Consider the following 26,648-nt stretch of genomic DNA (forward strand, 5'->3'; position numbering starts at 1 on the left):
CACAAATGGCCAAAGAGTGTGACCTGGAAAGTGAAAGCAAAAAAAAAAAAAAAAAAAACTTTCCTTACTTCATACTTCAGGTGTGTGTGTGCACGGGTGTGTACGTGTGTGTGTGTACGTGTGTGTGTGTGTGTGTGTACGTGTGTATGTATGCGTGTGTTAACCCCGCCCACTCCTCCCTCTCCTCTGTGACGTCTCAGGGAGTATGTCGCCAATTGCCTTCAGTTGTAGAAATGGCAGCGCTGAGACAGGAGCATCGGTATGGGCTCTCCTGTGGCAAAATCAACAAAAACACCCCGAATCAAACTCTTTATCACGTCAAACTCACTGACACTGCCATCCGGACCCTCGAAGCCTACCAGAACCTGAAGGTAAGAGAAAAACATCGACTTGAACTTTGTCGCTTATGTGTGTGTTTGTGTGTTTTTCATCTATATTTTCTTTTCTCTCTCTCTCTCTCGCTCTCTCTCTCTCTTTTTCTCTCTTCTCAATCGCCTCTCAACTCCGGAACTGTAACAAAAATCCCAGTTAGGAAACGCAGGAAGGAAAAAAAAAGTAAATATAATAGTTTAACAGCTTTTTTATTTTTTTGACTTGTTCATAAATCTTCGAAGGAGAAGAATTAGTGGCAGCTAGGTTGTGTTGGTTTATTCTGGCTCTGTTACAGTAGGAGGAAGCTTGATTTATTGTGATCACAACAGGGCAATTCAATTGACTTTGTTAAATGAAGGGATTTCATTAAATTCTCCAGTAAACCCCGCGAGTGGAGTTAGTTATGAGCAAGAGGGGAAAAGACGTTGTTATTTTGACTTGTGCATGTTTACCAATGCGTAATCTCCCGAAAAACCCAAATGCATTAAAGTTCCCATATGACAGAGGTTTGTGATTATGCCCTGAGCTTTACAAGCCTGCTGTTTTCTCTATGTATACACCACATCTGAAATTCATTATTTAGATTATAGTCGAATACAGATGATTGTCAGTCATGATATTTTTAAAGCTGTTTTTTCGCCTGCTGGTTTAGCTCTCGGGAATAAATTAATGAACAACAAACTATCAAGCAAATTATTCGACTCCTCTGATTCGGGAGACTGTTTTATTGCTGTGGATGGCTTTTTATGGTCCATTAGATTACACCGAGATAATTTAGTCTATCCAAATGGTCCTTCCCAGAGCGACGCTTGATAAGACTGTTCGCCCCACAGTTATGACTGTAGCAGGAGGCTCGTTTCTACAGACTTTCTACAGAGCCGTCAAAACAAATACGTCTATGCGTGTACGCCACACAGTCCGAGACCATGGTAAAACTAGCCTTGGATGTGGGAAGGAAGCGGTGTTTTTTTTTAACGTTTGAGTCCGCGATTGTGTGTCAGGGCTTCGGTAAAGTTGTTGCTGGGCTCTTGTGTATTATTGTTTTTTGCCCTTTACGCGTCTGGAAGCCCGCCCAGCTCCGGAGCTCATTGGACAGTCTGACAGCTTCCTCCAGGCCACAGCAGGCAGGAGAGGTTACTGCCAAGTTTTCCAAGTCAAAGACCACCCCAGATAACACAGTTTTAGACTCCCACTGTGGTGTGTGTGATTGAAGATTTGTGTCCACAGGAATCCCAACCTGAGAAAGTTTATGTTATTAGGCTAGATGTTATTTATGAATTTCAAGTCTGTGTTGTAGGTGGGCAACCTCAACAGTCATCATTATATATCATATATAGGCTATAGCCTTTATGTCAAATTAGGGCTACAAATAAGGGTTATTTTATTATTGTATGCTGGGTTAGTTGTTTGGTTGAAAACAAATGACATGAAGTCATGAGAAATACCACATTTTAAGTTTCTCAAAAGCCTTGGTTTTGTACAAGCAGCAATCCAAAACCAAAAGACATTCTTTCTTTGTTTATTAGGATCCTCATTTATTAGGACCAGCATAAGCATTGGCTATTCTTCCTGGGGTCCACCACACAACACACCAGTCATACACACTTATACACGCTATGGTCTTATAAACACCACATCTCATCTCATCTCACCGAATTAACAATCAGCTACACTCAGAAGATAAACAAAATGGTCGTCCTTTCAACAGACATCAAGCCAAACACACAATTATAAATCAATCTCAATTTCTCAAGAATTCATTGCAATCTTGATTTTTCTTCTTCATACAAATAAATAGTAATTCCCATGAATCTTGGCTGAATGACCTTCTTAAATTATATATTTATCCAACCTGCGTTTTCAGCTTTCACCATTTTTCTTAGTTTACACACACACAAATTCAATTGTGTTTCCTGAAATATTTGGAGGCACTGATATAACTACATTTTGAACCGATCTTCAGTCTTCCCTTGAACAATAAGCACTGGCAATAAATTCCACCTCACCACGACTCTGTATATGACTGTTTTCTGTATCATACTTATTTTTGCTTTAGGTGTCATGAACCTTCTTTCTGATGCATATCTTATTTGATAATTGTGTTGAGCAAAGTGAGAGAATGACCTTTTATATATGATCTTTGGTGTATGTGTCAGCAGTCTGACTAAATTTAACAAACATGGGTGGACCTCTGACTGACAGTTAGCCAACTCACTGACTTTTTTTATCTCTTACATTGAAGCACTGGACCAAATCAAGTTGTGACAAGACTAATGCATTTCGAACTTGTCTTAATGACATCTGGTGGCATACATTTTAAAACTCTTTTCACAATGGACGCATTCCCATTTTGCTCAAAATATCATCAAGTTGTTCAGTCTTTATTTTAAAATACTTTGTTTATTAATATTAAACACCAATTTTTTGCTTGTTACCCTTTTTAACACTATCTTTAACACCTTATGTAAAATGTTAAGCGGCTTTCCAATTGATGAAGCAGCTGATTATTGTTGAGTCATCTGCATACATAGCCTTTTCTAAAACTAATGGAAGATAATTATTCACATGTGAGAAGTTGAAAGCAACACAATTTTTGTCACTTTTGATTAAAAATGACAAGAAAAAAATAGTTGTTGGTTATTTTTTTAATTGATTGAACAGTCAATTAATCACCATCAATTTTTAATAAGGACCTTTGTAAATGGTGGTAACAAATGGATTCATGAATAATTTCAGTCATTTACTAAAGCCTAAATACATGTTATATGTCATTAATAACAACTTATGGGTTACCAGGTTTCGAACAATCCTCTCTATTAATGTAATAATGCTGTTATATATATATGAATAAATCATTGATGAATACTAATGGCTTTCTCACTTCCTAAAACTAAACTACTACTTTTATTACTAGTATTAGTAAATGATGTATTAAAATTTGTAAAGCTATTAGTTGCAGCTTATAAAGCTCCATAAAGGGTGCCTTTTACTAAGTGTTACCAGTTAGTAGACTAATTGTTTCAGTTTTATGTCAGATTGTGTGTACAATAATCCAAAAATATAAATTGCAGGTATCCTCATGTTAATATTCTCTGCTTTTGATTCCTCATATATGCAATAAGGTCTGTTTTCCTTCTTAAAATGGCCAGGCCCAATTTTGACCATTTACCAGTTTTATTTAGCCCTAAGGCAGTGTTTGTAATATGTAACAAACATTTTGTGCTGTAAAATCTATTATTCCATTCAATATTAAAAGCCAGCTGTTGGTGAAGAAAATCAGAGCAATACTCCTTAATAGGGAAGACATTTCCTAAAACCATTAATAATAAATTAAAAACCTTGTCAATCACGGGCACAGCTGTACTTCACAGATAATAGTCTCCATTTATTAACCATGTATCATGTTGCCTCAAAGGCAGACTTTTTAAAAATCATTTTAATATTTCTTTATCAGTAGGGGGAAGAAGCAATGATATTTCAGATCTTAAACCAGGTACACTTTGGTCTCGGAGAACAGTGCCGCTTTTACAAACCACAGCATGGAGCCCTTATAAAACGTACCCTTTTAAAGAAATATAATTGGTTTCAGAAGGAGTTTTGTTTTTCCTCTGGGATCTCTCATAGCCTTTATTCATTTAATCATTTAAAAATCAGCTGAAACACTCACCACCCGGCTGCACACCAAACTGACTGGCATGAGCAAAGTGTTCTATAGGCTATAGATTGATTAATCGCACACATTCCTCTGACGATTAGGGTCAGAAACCCTTGAACTGTAGGCTTAATGATATTGAAATATGCCCATAATTCATCAGGGCAATGCCTGATGGGAAATGGCAATTATGGCAACGTTTTGGCGTTTAATGAGGAAAGTTTACCTAGCTTGTCTCGTCGAGCCAGATTGCTGTCATTTAGAGAAATCCACATAGTAGGGTTGAAACAATGGCGATATATTGGAATGTGATTCCTGAATCAGTGATCAGTTTCTTCTTTTTCTTTCTCTCCCATAGGCATCACTATCAAATCAGCCGGCGATTTGCTTCAAGGGGAGCCAGGGGGTAAGATGTTTTGCATACTCTCTCTAATGCCTCAGAAATTGAATGCTCTAATTAGTTCTGATTTGCAGTGGTGCACACTTGTGACAGTTCCTCTGCACATCTGATTTGGTTCTTAAGCATCCCATAAGCACTTTGATGCATCCCAAAGTGAGCTCAAAGAGGTCAGCCTTGTGACTTTTCAAATGTCGGAATGATTATTGTGTCACTAGTTTTACTTGCGCTGGATTGTTGTTTTTTGAAACATCAACACTGAAAGATCTTGTCCACATGGAGAATATGGCAGCTGTGAATGCGTGCCAAAAAGCCTGGTGTCATTGATTTGCTCACATATACTATTTTGCATCAGATATCTTGGACTGTATGTATATATAGAGGCAAGGAACATAATCTACAAAAACATTTGGTAATGAAAGCAAAAGGGCATTCCAGTGAAGCTGGTGTAAAGAAAGATGCCTGTGTCCGGCCAGATTAGCCCAGCCACTATTACACCCTCCCCAGCTCTGCCTGCTAGGCTACTACACATTTACCACACAATCGGCCCTGTCTAAAAGGAGCTGTTCTAATCCCTGCAAGAGCCGATTGCATTGACGAAAGTGACTTTGCTCTGTACACAAACGCTGGCCCTGTGTGCTCGAACGGGCCCTGGAAGCCCTAAGACAGGGTACGCTATACCCCCAGGCTGCTAGCCAGGTTACTGGGTCAGGCTTGCAACTGGGGAGGCTTTGTTCAGGGAGGGGGAGGAGGTAGGGGAGCTGGCGAACCCCAGGGAGCCCCATGTCTCCATGCCTGTTGTCTCTGTGCAGACATGAAATGTCTGAAATACAGGAGTAGTAGATTAGCGTTGGAATTTTTATCTGGCGAGCACTTAAAAACATGTGAAATGTGACCGAAACACAAATAATCTATGTAAACATGTAATGAAACATCTGTAAAAGGAACAGCAGATTAACCTGCTTATAAGAGTCTTTCTGTGAAGAAATGTTAAGTGAGTGCAATTTAAGTGTGCTTTAATCACTGAATAGGATTTGGTGATTATATCTCGGCTGGCACATTACATATTCAAATTGCTTTGCGGAATTCAAGCATGGGCTCCCTCCCCCTCCGACAATAGTCCCCGAGCTGGACGATTGGGCATTAATGAGGTAGCTGCAACCATTGGTGGGGGAGGCCAGATTAAGCCGTTAGTGGGGGGAGGTTGTTGGTGAACATGGCAGTCTGGCATACAACAGACCGAGAGGATAACCAGTATCTGTGTCTCCAGGTTGGAGGGTTTCAGCACAACAGATGTAGCTATTCCCCGACTCTTTCCCCTCCTGCATTTGCTAGATGAGTGTTTGTTGACGCTCATCCCTTCCCCAAAAGCAGCACGAGGTTCAAGAGGTCACATGTTGCGAGCGAGGAGGCTTGTGTCCGCTGACAGTTGCCAGCTGTAGAGCTCGATCACAGAAGCCACGACTGCTTCTTCTGATCTTTGTCCTCACAGACTCATGTCACATTTCCTGTAAAGGGGCACTTCCAAGGCCGCAAAAACCAGAGGAATTCTTCAAATCACTGTACTGGCGTCACTCCAGGGCTCAGCGGTATCAGGGGCCAGGGCTCCTATCAAGAAATAGCAAACTGAGGTTTTCAGCTGCCTTTCTCTCTGACCCTGCGGCATTTAGCTCTACTATTGTAAACTGTCTGCCAGGCTTATAATCATGCAATGAAAGAGACTGACTTTAAGATTGTGTGTCAAGGCAACTGTTAAACTTACAAACCACAAAATAAACCTCCTTATAAATCTTGACAACCTCTCTGTTTACTCTATCTAGGGTATAAACATACTTAACAATTAATGATATTTGTGGAAAGGTAACTAAATGGGTTTGATCAATAACTATCACCCGTAGCAGTGAAAGAAGACAGGAATGTGATGCAACTATATAGAAATAAGAGAGGCCGAGAGAAAATCTGTTAACATTTCACAAAAAAGCTTGAAGCTGAAAAGAAATTAGGTTCTGGATTACTTTGAAATCATCACAGAGGATTGAGGAATATATTCAGAGCTGGTCTGGGTTCCCATGGCCAGGAATTTCACATCCTAGTGCTTATTTTCCTTTAGGGCTGGCAACTTCACCTGCTTGTTGGCATGATCTGAACTCTGTATCTCATCTATTACACTGCAAAGTTGTTGCATAGCATTCAATATTACAATTGTACCATTGAATAAAGATTGCGTGAGAGTAATAATATATCAGTAAACATGGACATTACATTGAAGTACTGTATGTTGTGCTGTGTCAGGTGTGACATCTGTTTCATCCCCTCCTCAGTTCATAAATGTTGAAATGCAGTTGCCGGTGTAATTGTTTTTATTTATGGCCCTTTCTGTTTTTATGTGCACAGCTGTCACATAAAGGCAGCAGCGTTGGGATGAGGGGAAGGTAGAGGTGCTCTTAGAGATATTCTCATGACGACTGTGTGTGAATGCCTTGCTCCCCCTGCGCTCCCTCCCACCTGCCCTCTTGATTATTGTGCCATTTCACCCCATGCCTTGGCTGAATCCTTGGGAGGCATCAGGGCCTCTATCTCACACACGGCTGCTCTGACTCTACCCCCCGCCACCACACCGCTTTGCTTCGCCTCCCGCTCACACTGCAAATAAGCTTTTGCAGTGTGTGAGTGTGTATGTGTGCATGCACACATCATTTTTTCCCCTTTTTTTTAAGCTAATTAGAATAACAATAACAGGAATGTGGTTTGAGAGCCGTCCTCTCCCAGTTGCATAGCAGTGAGAGGGAGAGTTGTCCCACGTGTTTCTGAAAGGGCACACGCCGCTCCATTCATCCAGATGTGTTAAGCGAGGCAAAAGTCCCTGTGTTCTCTGCTTGTCTGAGGCAGTTGGCCTTAGGATATTTCGATTATACAATATATTTTAAGAAAAAGCCTGATGAGACCCTACAGTTAAAGGGGACTTTTCTTTAGCTAGCTCCTCTGTCATTTTTGTGCGCTATAGCTTTAAACAAGGGATTTCAAAGGATTCCATAGTGACGGGGGCAGTATTTTTAAGAGTGTTTTATGGCTACAAGAGTGCTGTAAAAGATCAGAAATCAATGGCACAGACTGGGCAGTGTCACTAAAGGTGGTGACAAACATATAACTAACTTGAATTTGCTAGAAAAAGAAACACAGCAGCACACAATGCCACAAACACAGTGGTGTGTTCTTGTTGTGGCTTTGTGTTGTTTATTTATATTCCAAGCTAATCCAAAATCTGGAAGTAACAGTGAAAAAACATCAACAACACTGCTGACTGCTGTCAAATATAAATATAAAAACTCCTCAATTGGTCATTAAGTTTGTAAGCAATCTGAGGCCTCAACTATCCATTTTAAGATGATGCATTATTGGATATTAGCATGGAGATAAAATGAAAGGCAGTGAACTGGGAAAGGAAATGTAGACGCTGTTTTAAAATAAAATACAGATTTGGTTATATTGCATACAGCATGGCCGCTCTTAATTACTAAAAATGCCTTGTTTGTATAAAGAGACAGGATAAATGTACAGTTAGTTTTCTTGTTCATCGCATTGTCATAAAGATCCTAAAGCATGCAATTACACACTTCTGAATTTTCTCACCTTTTTTTCTGAATAGTGACTTAATATCAGCAAAATCTGAAATATAAGTATTTGAGAATTAAGCTTCATTTGGCAGGCTGAGTATGTTCAAATCAGGAATCATTCTTCAAACATAAAAATGATTACAGGGAAGCCGCCATTTAAATTACTGATATATATTAAAATGACCCTGTGTAAAGCTGTTAATAATTAATCATCAAGTTATTTGGTATTGTAAAAATAGAACAAAGTTGACAATAAGGAAATCTTTTATCTGCAGTTGCCTCTGAGGAATCTTATCGGAAACTTTTTTTTCTTCTCGGATTTAAAAATGCTGCACAACAGGATATGAGGAAGACTCAAAGTAAACACGGGCAGTGTTTTTGTGTACAGTAGTGAGGAGTCTTTAAAGCTTGAACCCAAGTGCTTGAAACCAACACCAGAGAGTTATTGTTTGACCTACAGACTGAAGGCTTTAACAGGCTTATGTAATCCTTGATTGCTTTGTGGTGGAGGATATACACTACATAAAAATAAGTATTTTCACTTCATTTTGAAGCAGTTTTCTTATTATGTACCTAGATTTAAACATGGAATTTAGATTTTCTTCAAATTTATTTTACTTAAGCAACAAAGATAGCAACTCGCTGTCACATCAAAACTCCCTGTATTGTCTTGCACATAGCAGCATGCTATTTATGATTGACAATCAAACCACACAGAGTGTTATTTGCTTGCCTCTTCATTCCATGCAACCTGATTTTACATGACACATTGTGGTGCATGTTTTGGATTTTCCCTTCTTTCTCCAAGTTTCCCTTGCAAGTTAATCAGGTTTGGACATACTTTCCAACGCACAATCTGTGAATTGTTAAAGGATTACAGACTGCCGGCCTGCGTGGAGAGAAAAGTCCAGTAATGGGAGTATAGTGTGGTACTCCAAGTGGTTTGTGGGATTGCTCCAGTGAAACAGCTAGGTATCAACAAGGGAAAACACACATTACTGGTATCAGTGCATCTGAGGTCTAATAACCACATTGTAAAGGGAATTTCCCTACTTCCAAACAATGTTACCATCTAATTCAAATTAGTTGAGGCATATAGGAGGAGAAACCATTTACAGAAAAAAACTGTCTTAGTGTGTCTTTGTGGTTTAATTGTTTTTTTTTTAAAAATGCAGTTTTAGTTTACATATTGTGATGGGAGAAAACTGTGTGTAATATAATTGTGGGCTTTTAAACCGAGGCAGCACTGTTGTCTCCATCCCTCTGTGTATTAAGAGGAAGGCACCTACAGTAAAGAGGGGGTGGACTGTCGGGGGTGGGGAGATTGAGTGTGTTTGTTGAGGTTGACAGATTAGCCCCAGCATCTTGGAAAAAGACTGATTCTGCTTGGCATAACAGGCAATACCTTGGGGGATGCTCGACAGTTGCCCATCCCCATATCCCCACATAGTCCCGTCAGTCTCCACCCCCCTCCTCTTCTTTTGCTTTCCTGTCTCTACCAACCCCCCTCAATGAATAGATCATCAAGCACAGGAACCTCCACATCCACCCAGGCTCACTGAAAGCATGATTTAGACTCTAAGAGATGATGTCACACGTTTTGTTTTCAATAAATTAGTCACGGTGGAATCGTAGATCGGGCTGCTTGAGGACAGTGAATGGAAATAATTAATTTGACCCCTGCGTTTCTCTGAGACACTGTTTGCTAACATCAGTGCTTGTGTCATTGAAACACAGCTGACAATTGAATGTTATCTTCTGTCGGACCAGTGGCTCAACTTGTAGAGTCCATTCAATTATATATGATCTCAACTTTGCAATAAAATATCTGCTTAAACAGGGAGGGAATTAGCAACATACACTTGCTCAAAACAGCATCCATCCCCCTCCTCTCTGCTGAATTGCTCGACACATTCCTAAAGGAAGACTATTTCGGGCCATCCCTCATGCACTGGCTTTACTGGGAGCCACCGGCACCCCCCACCTACACACACACACACACACACACACACCCAAACCCCCAATCCCTCCTTTTACACCCCAACATACACAGCCACACGTCCCCGCTGTTCATGAATAATCCAGGCGGGCCGACAGGCCATTGCACTCAGCTTTGTGGGGGAAGAAGCTAGAACAAAAGACGGGCAGCTCACAGAGCAGCTATGGCTGAGTAGGCTCAGATGAGAAGACAATGGTAACTAGTGTCAGTACAGACAGGGGCAGGAGGCAAAGACTTCAGTGTAAATCACATATCCAGGCTGCTGCTCCCATCTCAGTACTGCCATGCCAAATACCAGAGCTGGGAACCTTGCCTTCTCGCCTTCATCTGCAGAGGAAGACAGAAAGAGAAACTATCCTCTCATCTTTCCCTGCAGATGTTTGGCTTGCAAAAGCACAGGGTGGGGAAAAGTAGATCTCTCTAGTGAAGCTATTTTTTCCCTTCCTGACCAAATAGCAGGGTTTGTTTAACCCCATCAAAGATGAGCAGTTTAAATATGCTCGGGGAGTTAAAGATGGAGTTTTACAAGGACATCACCGATGGTGCCTTTTGTCCTTGTTCAACTGCTAAGCCCCCTGCCAAGATTTTCTGTTCCAGTCCAGTTCACACCTTACAACAGCTTGAAAGTATTTGACATCTCCAAACACTCAGGGCCCTGGAGGAGCAGATGTGGCTGGGCCGCGGCCACAGAGGCAGTTATTGTATCAGCCTGTACGCTCCATGGGGGGCTGCACTGACAAGGTGCTAAGGATTGCCGTTCTGATGCCATTTGGTTGCTCTGTCTGTAATTGTCCAACGGCTAAACTTTATTCATATCATGACGACGGACAGCATTAATACACGCATGCTGCCGTGTGAGTGTCTCTTATGACGCTACTCTATTTTATTAAACTGACACATGTTAATAGTGCACCCTGATGATAATAATACCCCATTAAGCTTTTCTCTGATGAATTAGTCATCAGATTAAATTACTTGAACAGTCGTAATGAGGATACTATAGAGCATAAGCTTTTTAATGAATTCTTTCCCTCGTTTTGAGCTGGACGAATAATACTGATCTAATAATTATGTCCAGGACTTCTACAGCAGGAATTACAAATTTAAATTACACACCAGCTGGAAATGTAAATACACATATCCTACAATAATTACACTGGAATGTAATTTCTCAATAAAATTAACATTTTTCTGGTTGCCTCTTTATCTTTATTTAAGAGAAGGGTCATTAGTAGCATTCAGCTTATACATCATAAGATAAGTCACATTTTTGCCTTAAAGTACCAGATCTTTAACAACATTTATTTGTGTGCTGCAGTGTGGATGTCATTTTAACAACGGTTTCAAAATGAACAAATTGACCTATAAAAAGTGCACATAGTTTGGTGGACACCTGTAACCAGAGACTCGAGCTGATACATGAGTGTGCATGGGTGACTCACAGTTAAACCAGTCCTTGACCCGGTAGCGCTGGAGCCATACTTTTCCATGAGTTGTCATTAGCTGTCTGAACTCTGTTGGTCTATTTTAAAACTGTGTGTACTTTTTTATGACTCATTGACCATTTTGCTCACATTTAAATTGGGCACTGTTTTTCTTTGTTTCTATTTTTGCTTACTCTTTGATAATTATACTTAACATATCCCTCTGCTTGACTGATTATAATCTTTTTTTGTGACACTGTGAGCCGCAGTGCAACTGAGGATATTTGACCTCTCTCCCTGCATGTGACCTGTGTGAACGTGATGCTTCCTCTTCCCAAAAAAAGACAAAACAGCAACACACACACACACACCCACACACATATACACACAGCCCCAAAGGACGGAAGCCCCATATGGAGGTGTCTATGACTCAGCATCTATATGTAAATCTACACCTACTACTTGCCTAACAGCAGCTTCAGGATCACAAACCGGTCGGTACAAGTGATGTCACTGACTCAACACATCAAAAGTCAGAGTTAATGCCATCGGGCTGGGTGGGATGATGACACAGGCCACTTTGCAGAAATTGGCTGTGATGATTAATGTTTCTGCAGTCATTATTTCATACAGCAATCTCGCAATATTGCTGTTTAAAAAAGACCTGTCATTTTTTTCTTTTACATTGAATCAACCAAAGCAAACATAATGTTGCTGCCGTGTCTGATTCTAGATAGTATGCAGGCGTTCAAAAGCATGAAGTGCAACACAACAGCGTCGGCGTTTAGTGCGTGTAGTCCCGTCATGCCGGTTGTCCCATTTACACAGATGTCGATCAATGTGACTACCTCTACAGCCAGATTAATGATGTAGTAAAAATGCCCCCCACAACCCGCGTTCGTACTTTTCATTTAGAATGGGCAGTCGCAACATTCCCATCCTAAACAGGCTGTGTAAAAGATATGACTGTTTACAGCTGTAACAACTTCCTGGTTGATCAGACTGTACCAAAGTTGTTAAATGTTAAGTTGATTCTAGTTCTTGTTGTTGTTGGCATGCAACTTAAATGTCATCGACTTACCAGGTGACATGCTTATGTGTAAGTGAAGTTATAAAGAAAGCTGTGGCATTATAAACTGAGTAAAGAGAACATCTCCAACCACAGTAAACACATAGTTCTTAGTGTTTCACCACCACCATATAGCTGGTTACAGTATATAAACTATTATTTCAATTAAAAAGCTTTAAATTCTAAAATTTAAAAATTTAAAAATGTACACGCCTAATGTATTGTTGTGATTGTTGAATTCAGATCATTGAATCAACTGTGTAAGTTTTTAAATCAGAAATAACAAAATAATGCTCTGTTGCTGCTACAACTTTAGCCTTGGGTGGCTAACATAGCATGATGTTACTAGATTTTTGAGGTTGATACCAGTATTAAAAATCCAAATCAATGTATTGGCATACATCACACAACTTTTAACATAAACATTTGATTATGATTTCATCCAAAAAGTAAATTTGTTTTATGTCAACTGTAATATTGAGACTTTTTGAAAAATAAACCTGTCAGTGCTTCCAGGTGGACAAAATATTTAGACTAATGGAGACACTGTTTCTAAATTAACTAAAACATATTTTTGGCATCTCAGTTCATGCCATTGCTTATTCTTATTTACACCAATACTGAATAATCTATAATTAGTTTATTTCATCCAGTATAATGGTTGATATGATTGGTTTAGCTCTTGTAGCTAATGTGAGCTACTGTTAGCAAATGTAAATATTACAGTATAAATGATATTACTGAGTCAGTTTGCTGAATTTTAGGCTAGCTAATAGCTTCATAATATTTGCACCGACATGGGTGGAATCAATATTGGTTTTCATTTAATTCTCAGTTTTTTAGCGATTTTAATTCAGCACTTTTGGGGTTAAATTTGTAATCCTAAAGTGAAACAGACTCTCAGGCTTTCCTTTAGGACTAAGCAACTGGGAACTAATGGGTTAAATGACATATGGTTATGAAGCTTGAGAAGGAAGCTGTGAATAAAACAGGGGCGACCTCTGAACAGTCTGACCTGAGTGACATTGATTAGAATTAGAATGTGAAGTGTGCACGGTGGCATGGATGGGGGTGACAAGCAAATCTAATGCATGGCTGGAGGGGGCTCGTACTGCTGCCATCAACTGAAAGAGGGGACATGGTGGCACTATTGCAATGCTAAATGTGTAAATGTAAGCAGTCATCTTATTGCAAGCTAACTGTCTGTTTAGCAATACTACTAAAAACCAATCCAAAAGCTTCTGCATGCATTTCACAACATCAATAAGTCTGTTTTTAGTAACTTGTTGCTTCTAATTTTGGTCAAGGCGGCTACCACTTTACTCTCTTAAAGTAATAGATTCTGAGGACATGGCTCGCCTCTGGGTCCTGCTCACTTTGATGCTTTTTTGGTTGATTGTTAGTAATTAGTGTAAATCCCAGAGCAGACATATGCAGGACTCCTCTTTACCACTTCATGTGAACGGTCAGACGTAAATAGGTCAGAATTAATGGTCAGCTGTGTGTCTCAAGTGTCCATGGCCTTGTGGGCTGCTTTGCGTTTTGTGTTGACATGGGTGGGCCCTGCACATGAAGGAAAGCTAGGGGCTGATGGGGGTAGGGTGAATGGCATGCGTTGGGTTGCAGAAGAGGAGGAGGGGTGTCACGAGAGGAGCTGTTCATTGGCTCCGTGTGCTCCAAAAAACACTGCTTATGGCTTTGCTGCATGACTGGGCATTTGTGACAGCTATAGTCCTGCCTGACACATCTGCCAGGGGCACTGTGCTCTCAGCCAGTCCGCTTATAATCAATCACTTATGACTGATGACTGAAGAGGCAGCTTCAGGTCCATCTGACCAACATTTGTTTTTCTTGAACCAGCAGTTAAAAACGCCTGTGTGCTTTGGACTGAGGTGGTACGGTGTGCTACAAAAAGAGTGCAGGCAACTGAGGCCAAAGAGAGAAAAATGTGAGCTGCTGCAGCAAACTCACATTTAATATGGGAAAACTGTACCCAATGCTACCCATCAGTAAGCATGTGTTCATGCTTTAAAGGATGGGTGATAATCATTAGGCGTCTCCTGAATCTAGGACATCCTATCAACAAAAGTACTAAACTGTCTTTTTTCAGGCTGAAACACAGCTGCAGGCAGTGTAGTAGAGAGACGCTGCCCAATGTGTTTTAAAGGACGTATTACCTGTTGGTTAATGACTTTCTATGTTGAACTGTCCTTTTAGTGGAAGTAGGTTTTTGGGTCATTTTATGTAACAGGTTTCTGACAGAGATAGACTTCACCCTGCTGGCTTGTTTGTTGCTAGGGAGCCACAGATAGCCGATGACAGAGGAGGTTATCACCAGAGTGAAAAAGCTGTCCGCTATACTATTGTAATGGTTTGCCTTTCAGACAGCCTCCTCCCATGACTGGATACAGGTCATCATCTCTGACCTGGGAGGTACCATGCAGCCTTTGTGATTGGCCCATGTTGGGGATTATTTAGGTCACATTTATTGCAGGAAAAAAAAAGAAACTAGCGAGTCAAGATCGCTCTCATCAGGTTCAGTAAAAGAAGTTGGTTTACTTCATTTATTCTATTTCTGCTTTGATATTACATGAAATCGGATAAGGCTACATTTGGGAGAGAAAAAACAGGCTTATTACATAACACACCACTCAAATTAACAATGCAAGCAGATACATTCAAGCATGTCAGAGTGTACTGGAGAGAATGCTGTAAAATGATTGAAGGTTAAAAATGACCATGACTTGCTTTTATGAACACAAATGAAATGACTGGCTTTGTGTTCACTTTAACCTCTCTTTAAAAAAATATGTCTTTTCCTCACAACAATGTTTCTAATAATTTATGTCTCTCTTTTTTTTGGTCTTCATTAGTACATAAAGATCCCGGCGCCAACCCCTGAATCCCCCGATGGACTCAGAATCTTCTCGTTCTACCTATCCAGTGACAGCAAAGACAAACCTCAGTCCAGCTTTGACTGCATTCACCAGTATGTCTCAGGGTAAGCAGCACACATAACTATTTCCACAGTCAACCACGAATGGAATTCGTAGTAAATTTGGTGTCAGACTGAGACCGCAGGGCCTTACCAAACAGTGGCCTCTCTCTTAGACACTACGACAACAGACAGTACACTGTATGACTATATTCAAACAAGACTACAATAACACCTAAAGGCCGTCATGCCACAAGTGACCCGAAGGTGTAATAATTGAGAACAGAGAGGTAGTGTTTGTGGCTGTGCGAGGTTAAAGGGTGGATTAAAGGGTGACATGAGAACTACTTTATTTCTTCTGGAGTATTTCACCCTTTTAACTGCACATTTTGTTGTTTAAAGTAATGTTTTAAAACATATGACTAGAATCTGCATGCAGAAACAAGTCACAGAACCAGTTATGTGTGTGTCTATTACAACAGTACAACAGCTAGTGTCTCTAATGCCTGTTTTTGACAAATGGCCAAATGATTGAGCTGAGCCAGGGAATTTGTAAGCTTAACACCTAAAAGTCTTCTCTCTCTCCTCCACATAGGGAGGGCAGGGATCACCTGGAGGGCCAGGGCAGCATTCAGGACAAGATCACAGTTTGTGCCACAGACGACTCCTACCAGACGACACGGGAGCGCATGTCTCAGGTGGAGAAGGACATCTGGAGCCGCTCAGCAATTGAGATCAAACCAGGGCCAAGTAAGCTCTCACTTAATAGCTGTATCTACATTCTGCTGTACGCTCCAGCATCATTTATACGTGGCAGCCTTCAAGCACGTAGGGATCAAGGACAGATAACCGGAGAGTTTTCATGTTCCCAGAAAGCTTCTAAACTATTGCCTCTCACCATTTCATCCTGCTGATAATTGCCATATGGTGTGGAAGTTATCACATAATTGATCAAAGCGCTGTGTTGCAATTATTCATGCAAGAGGGATGCATCTTTCTTGTAATTTTCCTTTCATTTTGACCAGATTGCTCAGGCACTGTGCCAGCTTGCCTGCCAGCACCATTAATGTGATTGAGTTCGCCAGAAGTATGTGCTTGTAACAAGCCTCATGCTGATCAGGTTTTGCCTAAAAATGTAATTACAGTAACTGGGATTTAATTCACTTTCACTTGATAAAATACCTCTAAGTACCACCTAAAGAAGAGGCCACAGTTAACCTGGAGTGATCTTGGCCTGAAATGAAGTACATCTATTTTGCTATTAATTTTCTCCTCTCACTAACCATCTCTTTGCCTGAACCATGGTTTTAGTGTCATTGTCAATTAAATCGACCATACTGGGTATTAAGAAATGATCTGGCCACATGGCTTCATGACATTTAGAGATCCTGTGTGAATTTAAATGCTTGTGTAGATTATATTTTAGTGGAAACCTGCTGTGCAAACCATCCCTATAACATAATGTTTAGGGGGAACTGCTGTACAAGCCAGCTGTTGGAACCAGTTTCACCCATTATATACCATGCTTTACCGTACAGTCTTTCAGAGACATTTACAAAAGAAATGTAACAAATATGGTACATTTATACATCTAGTAAATTTTGGGAAAGACATGGGAGATCCTATTTAGAAACAGCATTTAAAGGATATCCCATTTTACTTTAACATGCCATTCAAGCACATTACTGCCCTTGCCTACTCTTAAGACAGCAGAGAATGAAATACATGGGTTATGGATCACAATATGTGCCATATGCAGTGGAGAGCACAGAGTTGTTTTGTGGTGACTGACTGTCTTTTTATGGTACAGTAATGCTACACTCATCAGAAAAAAGGTCAATGAATCAACTCAGAATTACAGGCTGCAGCGTAGAAAAATGTCTGCAATTTAGACAATAATGTATGATTTTAAAATTCAGCAGCATTGAGAGGAAAAAGCAACTGATAAATGGGAATCTTTTGTGCACAGCTGGTACTGTAAAGGTTTGGTGTTTTTTTAAACTAAATTTTCGTTATGAAGTTGCCCAATCTATTATTTTAGTATGTACTGTTGATACTGTATTGCTAACAGTTTTTTTCATGCCTCATTTGCATATAACACTCACAACACCATAATTCATGTCAGTAATTCTAAGTGAGACATCACTTAAAATACCATTGTGGTATTTATCATTCCACGAAAGCTGCCTTGAGAGTCTTAAAAACTTCCCTCAAGCTGCATCAATTTATTACCGACAAAAAAATTGGTGTTGTTGCTGCTTGTTTGAAATGTGGCAATACAGGTTGTTTTCTTGGAGTATATTTGCTTAAACTATTCACGACTTGGTCCAAGGTAGATGTTGAAACACGTTCCTGCAAGACTGTAGCAAATTTACGAAGCAGATATAAAATGTTTCCTTTCTAACCTAGAGAAATACTGTATAATACTATGAAATACAGCTATTTTAAAATGGAAATATAATACCTACTAAACTCTCCATGGTTTAAACATTAGTATTAGATGTACATGTACACTGAAACTATGAAAACTAAACGTATGACAGTCTACCATGTTGTCCTGTTGAAAGTGCTATTAGTCTCCGACCTATAGCAACCTCCAAAGTATGGCTTAAAGTTGTAATGAGATTATGGTCTGCAGATATCTATAAGCACTCCTTGAAACTGAATTAGTTCTGCAACAGGAAGAAAGGGCTTCTGTGTGTTAGTTGCTTCAGTTTCCATGCTCCTCTGTTTACTCAGCAGTAGGCTAACTCTACTGTCAATCCTTTCACTGTTTTCCACTCGTGGCAATGCTGCCTCTGCACACTGACAGAAACGTGCATGAGCACAGTACCATTCAAGGTATTTATGTATGTAAATTGCTTTTTCAGATTGGGCAGAAAGTGTTACACATACTGTATCTGTTACGTTTGCATAAAGTAGGTTGCATGACAATCGAGAGATATAATGAAGATAAAACGTATTAGGTTGTCTCTTGTGCGTAGGCCTGTCTTTCAAAATCAGGGTGTGATTTGTATAACTGTCCAGAGGACTGGATTAGGAATGATATGTTGGCTTGGCTATTACAGGATACAGTCAACGTAAGGGAATCCTGTTATCAGATCAGTTTTAATCTCTTTGCTCCTCTTTAGTTTTGTGTAGGGTAGTGACTGTATAGCCGTCCAAAAACAGCTTTATATTACTGCTGTGATAACATCTTGATTTACCATCATTGACCAAAAGCAACCTTATCTTTCAGAAGTGTCATGTCTGAACTTTGCTGTGTGTCTCTTTTGTTTTGATCTTAGGTAAGTGCGTGAAGGTCCAGAGGAAGCAGGGTTTGGTATCAGGCTCAGATAGCAGCAACAAGCACTCCCCCAGCAACAAGAGGAGCCTGGTTCCCAGCCCAGTGGCACACAGGCCCTTGAGGGATCGCATCATTCATCTCCTGGCCTTAAAGCCCTACAGGAAACCTGAGCTGCTACTGTGGTTGGAGAGGGAGCGAGCCAGTCCAAAGGACAAGGCTGACCTGACCTCAGTACTGGATGAGGTGAGACATCTGGCATTGCTACGTAAACACATTGTTGACTTGTCATAAATAATCTTAAATGCAACAAGTACAAGAAAAGTATGCTATGTTATTGTAGATTTATATTAAATAATCTTAAAAACCATAACTTGAGGAAGGAGAAGAAATTAGACATGGACATTTATCTTGACAAGCATGACTGGAGTCACTTAAAACTTTAAATACAAACTAGTCCGTCACTTACTATTTTTGTAATGATACTAGTCAACAGAGTACAGCACTACAGCTAAAAACTATGATCTGAAAAGGTGATGTCAGTAAGTTTATTTCAGGCATATTTCCTGTGTTCACAATGTTTGAGTGTCCCACTGCAATCATCAAGTGGGACTGTGCCGCCGCTGGTAGCTGTAATTAGGGCTGTGCTTTAATTATCTTTGGAGGAAAAGATTGTGTTTTGACAGGAGAGGGGTGGGGTGTCCCTTAGCTGAGACCTGACTACTTTCAAAATTGAAAGTGGTTGGTTTGGGTAGATTTGTATCAACAGGATTAAGTTATAGAAGGGCAGAGTAAACTGTAAACCCACTAAGTTGCAAACAGGTTTTATTTAGGCATCAAGTGGAGTTATGGCACTGCAGTTTAAAGGGGACCTATTATACTTTTCCCTAGTCTCAATTATATAATATTACAATGTCAGATGTTCATATTAAATATAGCCAAAGTTACAAATAATGAGTTAAATGTATGTGAAATCATTCCTGTGACCAAAAAGCTCATGCTACAGGCTATTTTTTTTCTACGTTCAAACCAAGTTGACGTCAACTCATGACAGATTTCTTTATATGTTCATCGGCTGCAGAGTGTGTGTCAGATGCTGTTGTTAGAGTCCACTGCTCCGCTCTGCTAACATTATGCCGTTTCTGTAGCTGTTTCTGCTTGTACTGTTCCTCCCTGAATTATTTCTAGCTGACCTGCTGAACAAAAAGCTCCAAATATCTCCAGATCTTGTTGTGTGGACAACTTTTATCAGAAGAATGTTGCCACTAATGAATTTCCTGTAAATTATTCACAAAAGCTTTTCATTTGAAGCAGCAAAAGCAGGAAATGTTGGGTTTTCATCAGGAGTAACTTAACACTTAACTCTGATACAACTGAAAATGATCATCAAATATTATAATAGGACCAAAAGTACAAACAGGAATGCAGAGAGAAACCAAACTTTAAACCACAGAGATCCAGTTACAATCTAGAAAAGTACAGAGAGCTGTACACAGATAGGATAAAGATGTCAAACAATAAGCAGGCAATGTTAATGAGCCTTACCAAACAGAGACGTCCTGCTGTAATCTTTGTTGCTACGGATGTTCGTGCTGTCCACTCGCATATTTCAGATCGGATTTTAGTTCCAACAAGTGCAGAAGTATTTGAGAAGTTTATATTTTGAGTAAAGAACAAGAACGAGAAGCAAAATCCAACTACTAAAGTTTGGTTATGCTGTTTTCAGAGCCAGAAGAAGCTTTCTGAAGCTGGCCAATCAGAACAGAGTGGGCTTTTAGAGGAAACAAACCAAACTTTTAGAAGAAAAGAAATTACTGAAAGGCTGCATAAAGCCCCAGTATAAAATACATAATAAATAATAAAAAATGTGAACTGTGAGTCATGCAAAGCTACTCTAATGGAGTCCAAAAATAAAAATATAGAGCTGGAAATAAGCATAATAAGTCCCCTTTAACAACGTTTGGTGATTTTACGACCTCATCTGGCCTTTCCTCCCTAGGACAGTCCCTGTTCTGTTGCTTTATTAATACTGGGAGTTGTTGGTTTTCCAGGTTGGTAAGCAGAACCCTAAAGACCACAGCTACTCTCTGAAGGACGAGCTCTACAGGCACGTCCAGAAGGACTGGCCTGGCTATCTCGAGGAGGAGAAGCAACTCATCCATAGGCTCCTTATCAGGTGGGTATCAAGTGAGCCATAAAACACAAAAATGAAAGTCATACAGATCCTTATTATGCTTTATTCTACTGAGAGACTTGAAAAGGTGTAACAAACTGTTTTATTGACTTTTGAAAGGAATAATTGTGTAGGGAAATATGCAGGTTTCCTTTCTTGCCAAGCTTACCGCTTGGGGCCTGGCTGTTTTCCCCTGGTTTCGATCTTTGGGCTAAGCTATGTTAGCTGGCCATTGGCTGTAGTCTTGTATTTAACAAACAGATACAAGAGTTATATCAATCATCTCACCTAACTATCGGCCAGACAGGAAATAAGCATATTTCCCAAAATGTTGAACTATTGCTTCAAGGTTCCTTAGAGACAGATTTGGGCAGATGACATAGAAAAGACTAAAGGATGGATGCTTTTTGACAGTGCTGGCTTAAATACAGAAAGGCCACTGAATTAATGTAGAAGTCTGCTGTGATCATGCTGAAAGCGGAGCTTCTAAATGACTCCTTCTCTGCACTGATGAATCTCTTAATGGACACATCAAAGCGGAGGAAAATATTCCCGGCACTGTGTTGCCAAATGGCATTAGCATGGAAGGTTCAGAGTAGCAAGGCAGAGCTTTACGGGGTGAGTTTCCTCCCTTGTACATTTCCTCTGCCTGCCAGTAAACATGCAGGCCATGTGCTTCATGAGCATTTTGGAAAAAGTACAAGCCTTGTTGGCTGATTGCACAACCCCCTCTGTTCACAACCCCTGCTCGTGTAAAAAGCTGGAAAATTGTAGTCATCAAATTGTTTGCCAAGTGCGATAAAACTGTGATAGCCTATAAATTATCTTTTTTAGTGAAGTCTGGCATACTTTCAGAACTATTATTAATATGCACTGTTCCTATCAAATATATTAATAAAATGAAAATTTTAAAATACTATAAACTCCAGATTTATTTTCCCCCTAGTACTTTTTTCACATTTGGTTTGTCTAATTCAAGCTTTCTTACTACTGTTATTCAATTGATGTTGAAGATAATATGGTCCTGGATTGACCCACAACAATCACATGATAAAGAGAGTTGCATGAATTCACTGGAAGGGGGAGGGACTTGCTGTAGTGGCATCTGTATGAGGAAGGAGCTGTAGGAAGCAGATACAGAGAAGAGGGTTTGGTCCTGCAGAGGTTAAATCTGCTGCTATTGTTCTGCTCACTGGACTGTGTTCAGTCTTTGTGGTGGCCTCCCGTAGATTGTATCACCAGAGACACAAAACAAAAAACATACCACAGAAACATGCAAAAAGCTTTGATTAAATAAAAGTCTGTCCATTTTGTGTTGTAATGATTGATTTGTCTTTGGAAAAGCTGCCACTTCTGCCTTTTCTCTGAAAGCCATGTCATGATAGAAGATAATTGCTCATCCCCTTGCTCATCATAAATCTGCCAAAGCAAGCTTTATGACCTACATACTCCCTCTTCCTGTTTAGTTTCACAGTCCATTTACCTTGCAGTTACTGTCCAACTGAAGGTGCTGTGTTCTTAATCTTTCTTCAGGAAACTTCAGCCACTCCACAGTAGCCAGTTGAAGAGTCCTCAGTCCAACTATTCATTCCACAAAACTCCTGGGGACTCTCCTTCACATCTCAGTCCTGCCAAGAGTCTCTCTGTGGTAATTATTCACCTTGAATGAATTGAATTTTCCCTTACTGCCTCTTTCTCAAAAACTGAGAATAGATAGAGAATTTCTTCTATTGCGGATACATTTGCATATTGGTATTTTTGCTAAATCTGTGTGTAATTACCTTAAGTGGTTTGAGACAAAATGCAGCTCAGATTGAAATTAAAGGAGTAGTTCTATGAGACAATCGATACCACTCTTGTGTCCATATGGTAACTAACATTCATTTTTATCCTTAATTCTTTGTACAGACAACAGTCAAGATATAGTGTTAATTCGTGAGCTTTAGAGATTTTGTTATCTTTGAACAGTCATGTTAGCTGTCTTCCCCTGTTTTCCCAGAGTTTATGCTATGCTAAGATGACATGAGTGTGGTATGGATGTGTCTTTTAAATGTAATCTAATTTAATTAGTCCCTTAAAGTAAAAAACAATCTGTCTATCTCATGCTATAGGTACTCTTGGCACATTGTGTGTAACTTCTGTTTTTTTCGTCTAGAAACGCCCACTGCCCTCGGATACATCCAACTGTCAGACCCCCAAAAAACAAAGACTATTAGACCACTGCTTGCCTTTGCAGTCACCCTCTCATGGAGACTATGGCACCAATGGGGCTCATAGCTCCTCTAGTCACGGAAACACTAGTGTACACATCAAAACTGAGTTTGACAAAACCAGCAATCATCTCCAAGGGTGCCCAAATGGTCTGCACTCGCCGCACAAACTCAGCGGGTCATCTGCTGTTCCCAAACTAGAGAGGACAGAGCCAGCTCCTAATGGACCCAGCCCCAAGCCCCCACACACTGACAGCTCCATTTGCACTGACCAACAGTTTGCCAATGGCCAACATAAAAAGAAAAGGTCAAAAAAGCACAAAGACAAGGAACGAGAGCGCTTAAAACCAGACTGGATAGAGACCAGCCCGGACCTGAAGCAAAACCAAGAAAATCTCAAAGGTAAATGGCAATAAAACTATAAAACTGCATTTTCTGTAGAAGTTTATCACACTTCATGTATCATATTGTGCTGTCATAAAACGGTTTTATCCAATTTGTTCGGGACAAGATATTTCAAGGGATTTCAGGGTTTAGGGTTGAGTTATAGTTCCTGCTATTAGCCAACGAAAAGCAATTCATGTATTTTTAATTTAGAGCAGTGAGGGCTGTTAGTACTGTAACACTTTCTCCGGCCTCCTGTCCTCACTCTCCGGTCTAGTCTGTTGATGATTGACTGTGGAACAGCTGGGTGACCTACGGTCGAGCAAGTCAGCAGGCAGCATTGCCTCCTACTCGGGGCTGCTGACGTCACTGCCTGCCTTGGATCAGATCGCTTATCAGACACAGTGATAAATGATTCCATCAGCCTTGATATGATGGGTGCATTATCACATTTGCATTGGCAGATGGCTTCAACCCTTTTTTCAATGTACGTTTTCTTCTACAGACCACAAAGGAGAGAAAACACCTGTCAACCGAACCTCAACAGAGGAACTGCCCGACTATTTATTGTGAGTTTTAAAACACATTGTGTCCTTAATTGTTATCCATGTTATATTCCCCTATATTGAAATGCTTTCTGATTCAGGGATGTTCAAAAAATTGTCACAGCATCAATGGGTTCACGTGAGTTGTTGATATCATCTGTCACTGAGGAGTTTAGGTTTCAGAGTCTAACCCACTGTTGTTGAGAAAAGAAACCACTTGTCCCAAAAGGGTTATCTTCAGCTTCAAAACACTGACATAAATAGAGGGAAGTAGAGCACATGTCTAAATGAGCTGTCACACAGCTTCACCGAGAATGAAAACAAATAATCTTATGTCTTATATTTATACATCTGGTCAACACATCATGTTGCTAAATCAGTGACGTGTCAGAGCTCTCGCTCCACCATCCTCCACTGCCATCTACTGGAGGGTGTAGGAAAACAACTAACTTCTGCCTTAAAATAACAGCTAAGACTTATTTAATGTTTTCCTCTTTCAGAAAATACAGTACCATAACAGCAGTGGAGCAACGTCAACAGTATAAGAACGACTTCTGTTCTGAGTATGACGAATACAGAGCGCTTCATGACCGGATTGGGGCTATCACAGAGATGTTTGTTCAGTTGGGCTCAAAGATCAACACTCTCTCGCCGGGGACACAAGAGTACAAGGTATTTTCAGGACCAGAGGCCTCTGACTCCATTTCTAGTAAAAACACCAAACAAATAATAGATCAGATACATGGCACTTGTAACACTTCTTTCTATCTTTTCAGCTCATGGAGGACCAAATACTACAAAAGTACAGAAAGTATAAGAAAGTAAGGATTCTTTAAACTTGCAGTTTCAATTTCATGTAACACTTGTAGCATCATACATTGGGCCTCATGCAAGAAACACTTCTATAAACATGTTAATTCTTAAGGGATTTAAGAGATTTAAGAGGGATTGTCATTCATTTTCTTGTATTCAAAAAAAATTCTCAGGTATATTTGAAATTTACCAGTAGTCCGACCTGTTGTACGACTCATGTAGATAGTCTGCCTTCTTCATATTGTCTTAATAGAAAAACATTTGCTGTTTAAATATATTCAAAATTAAAATAGGAACTAATGTGAAATTTAAAAGGTACGGCAGCTTTTCTTTTTTGATTTTATTGGCATGAGTATTTTGACAACTAAAAATACATCTCAGTAGTTGTTGTAACAGCGTCTTAACATCAATTTATTCTCTAGTCCATCTCCATGACTGCTCCCTTTGTACTACTTTTTACTATTTTTTCCATGTCCCCTAGTACTACTAGTCTAGTGACACAACTACCTGTGTTTTGTATTCATCTGCTATTTTTTGAAAACAGGATTTCACTCTCTTTTTTACACATGGATGACACTTTTGTGAATTATCCAGAAAAGGAGTGAAACATGTAGCCTAATAAAACAAACTCTATTCATGAACAGTGGCATTCATGAGGTTGAAGCAAGTCATTTATAACAAATGTGTCCAGTTAAGAGAGAAAAACTCAGAAGTTTAGGATAGAAAACACAAAACTGTTCTTGCATGAGGCCCATTATGCTGGATTTTGAAGTGTGTTACTAAAAATTCACAAGTTCCTCTTTACTTTTTTTCTGTTTCAGAAGTTTCCGGGGTATCGGGAAGAGAAGAAGCGATGCGAGTATCTCCATCAGAAACTGTCACATATCAAAGGTCTGATCACAGATTATGACCGAGCACAGGAACTCTCCTAGTAACTGGCCTCTACCTTCAGCAGGGTGTAATATGACTGGACCAAAAGACTCATACTGGACCCAAAGACTGCCCAGCTGGGTCCTAGAGTTGCTGAAACACTTTTCACTTTACCCCCCTGAGTGTTAATGGAGTCGAGGAGCGAGGTTGTCGCTGAGCTAAGACCACTGACTCGTGATCAAATGTTACTATACTTTAACAGTATGGTTTTCGACAATGATTATCGCTGTAATGGCTGGATATTTTTCTGCTGTAGAAAAGGCCAGATGACACAGTGAAAGCCAAATCCATTTTTTCTGAAATGCAACACAGATGTGATCCTTCCTGCCTAATAGCATTTTTATTGTATTCTTTATCTTGTCAGAACTAAAAAGCATTGATTTATAAAAAGTATTAAATTGATGGTACAATCAATCTTAGGAGAAACAAACAAAAGCCTTTATATTTAACAAAGGATCTGTTTATTCACTGTGTGTTGATAGAGTCAAACGTTGACACAACACATTCAATCACATTATTAATGAATTTGTTACAATAAATGTCACATAATGACATTAATATGGTCAAGCCATAAATTTCAAATTCCATCTTGTGAAGGCAACACAAAATTTGTCATCCATACAAAACACAGAACTGAGACATTACAAAGGATTATCTGGATGTATCACTATAGTGATCACAAAATGCATAACATGCATTTGTGGGTAGGAACAGTTTCTTTGGACTTTGATCATAAGGATTGTTATCATGTAGCGTTCTGTCACTGTCCTGTTCATTTCTAAGAAATGTTGGAATGCCACAAAACCACTCCTCCCAGTACCGTCATGCTGGTTTCAAAATAGTGCTTG

The 26,648-nt window shown here is 39.8% G+C and overlaps 1 protein-coding gene across 2 annotated transcripts; it reads left to right on the forward strand.

Annotated features, from left to right (window-relative positions):
• The first annotated feature begins 5 nt into the window (after positions 1-5).
• On the forward strand, positions 6-26,426 carry LOC128358773 (RNA polymerase II elongation factor ELL). Of its 2 annotated transcripts, XM_053319158.1 has the most exons (12): positions 6-371; positions 4,383-4,430; positions 15,401-15,528; positions 16,058-16,212; positions 18,750-18,991; positions 20,797-20,921; positions 22,452-22,566; positions 23,074-23,530; positions 24,018-24,081; positions 24,558-24,729; positions 24,834-24,878; positions 25,692-26,426. In XM_053319158.1, exons 1-12 carry the CDS (start codon positions 6-8, stop codon positions 25,800-25,802), a joined length of 2,028 nt encoding a protein of 675 aa, XP_053175133.1. In that variant the 3' UTR covers positions 25,803-26,426. The 2 variants fall into 2 exon arrangements, with proteins under 2 accessions (XP_053175133.1, XP_053175132.1); XM_053319157.1 differs by having other exon boundaries at positions 24,558-24,878.
• The last annotated feature ends 222 nt before the right edge of the window (positions 26,427-26,648 follow it).

The sequence above is a fragment of the Scomber japonicus genome, chromosome 5 (genome assembly GCF_027409825.1).
Source record: "Scomber japonicus isolate fScoJap1 chromosome 5, fScoJap1.pri, whole genome shotgun sequence".
Taxonomy (NCBI): domain Eukaryota; kingdom Metazoa; phylum Chordata; class Actinopteri; order Scombriformes; family Scombridae; genus Scomber; species Scomber japonicus.

Bases quoted from the DNA above. Each gene is read 5' to 3' on its own strand.
- LOC128358773 (XM_053319157.1), top strand. From the start codon at position 6: ATGGCCAAAGAGTGTGACCTGGAAAGTGAAAGCAAAAAAAAAAAAAAA. The intron at 15,529-16,057 runs GTAAGCAGCACA...TCCTCCACATAG, and splicing joins ATTCACCAGTATGTCTCAGG to GGAGGGCAGGGATCACCTGG. The intron at 16,213-18,749 runs GTAAGCTCTCAC...TTTTGATCTTAG, and splicing joins TGAGATCAAACCAGGGCCAA to GTAAGTGCGTGAAGGTCCAG.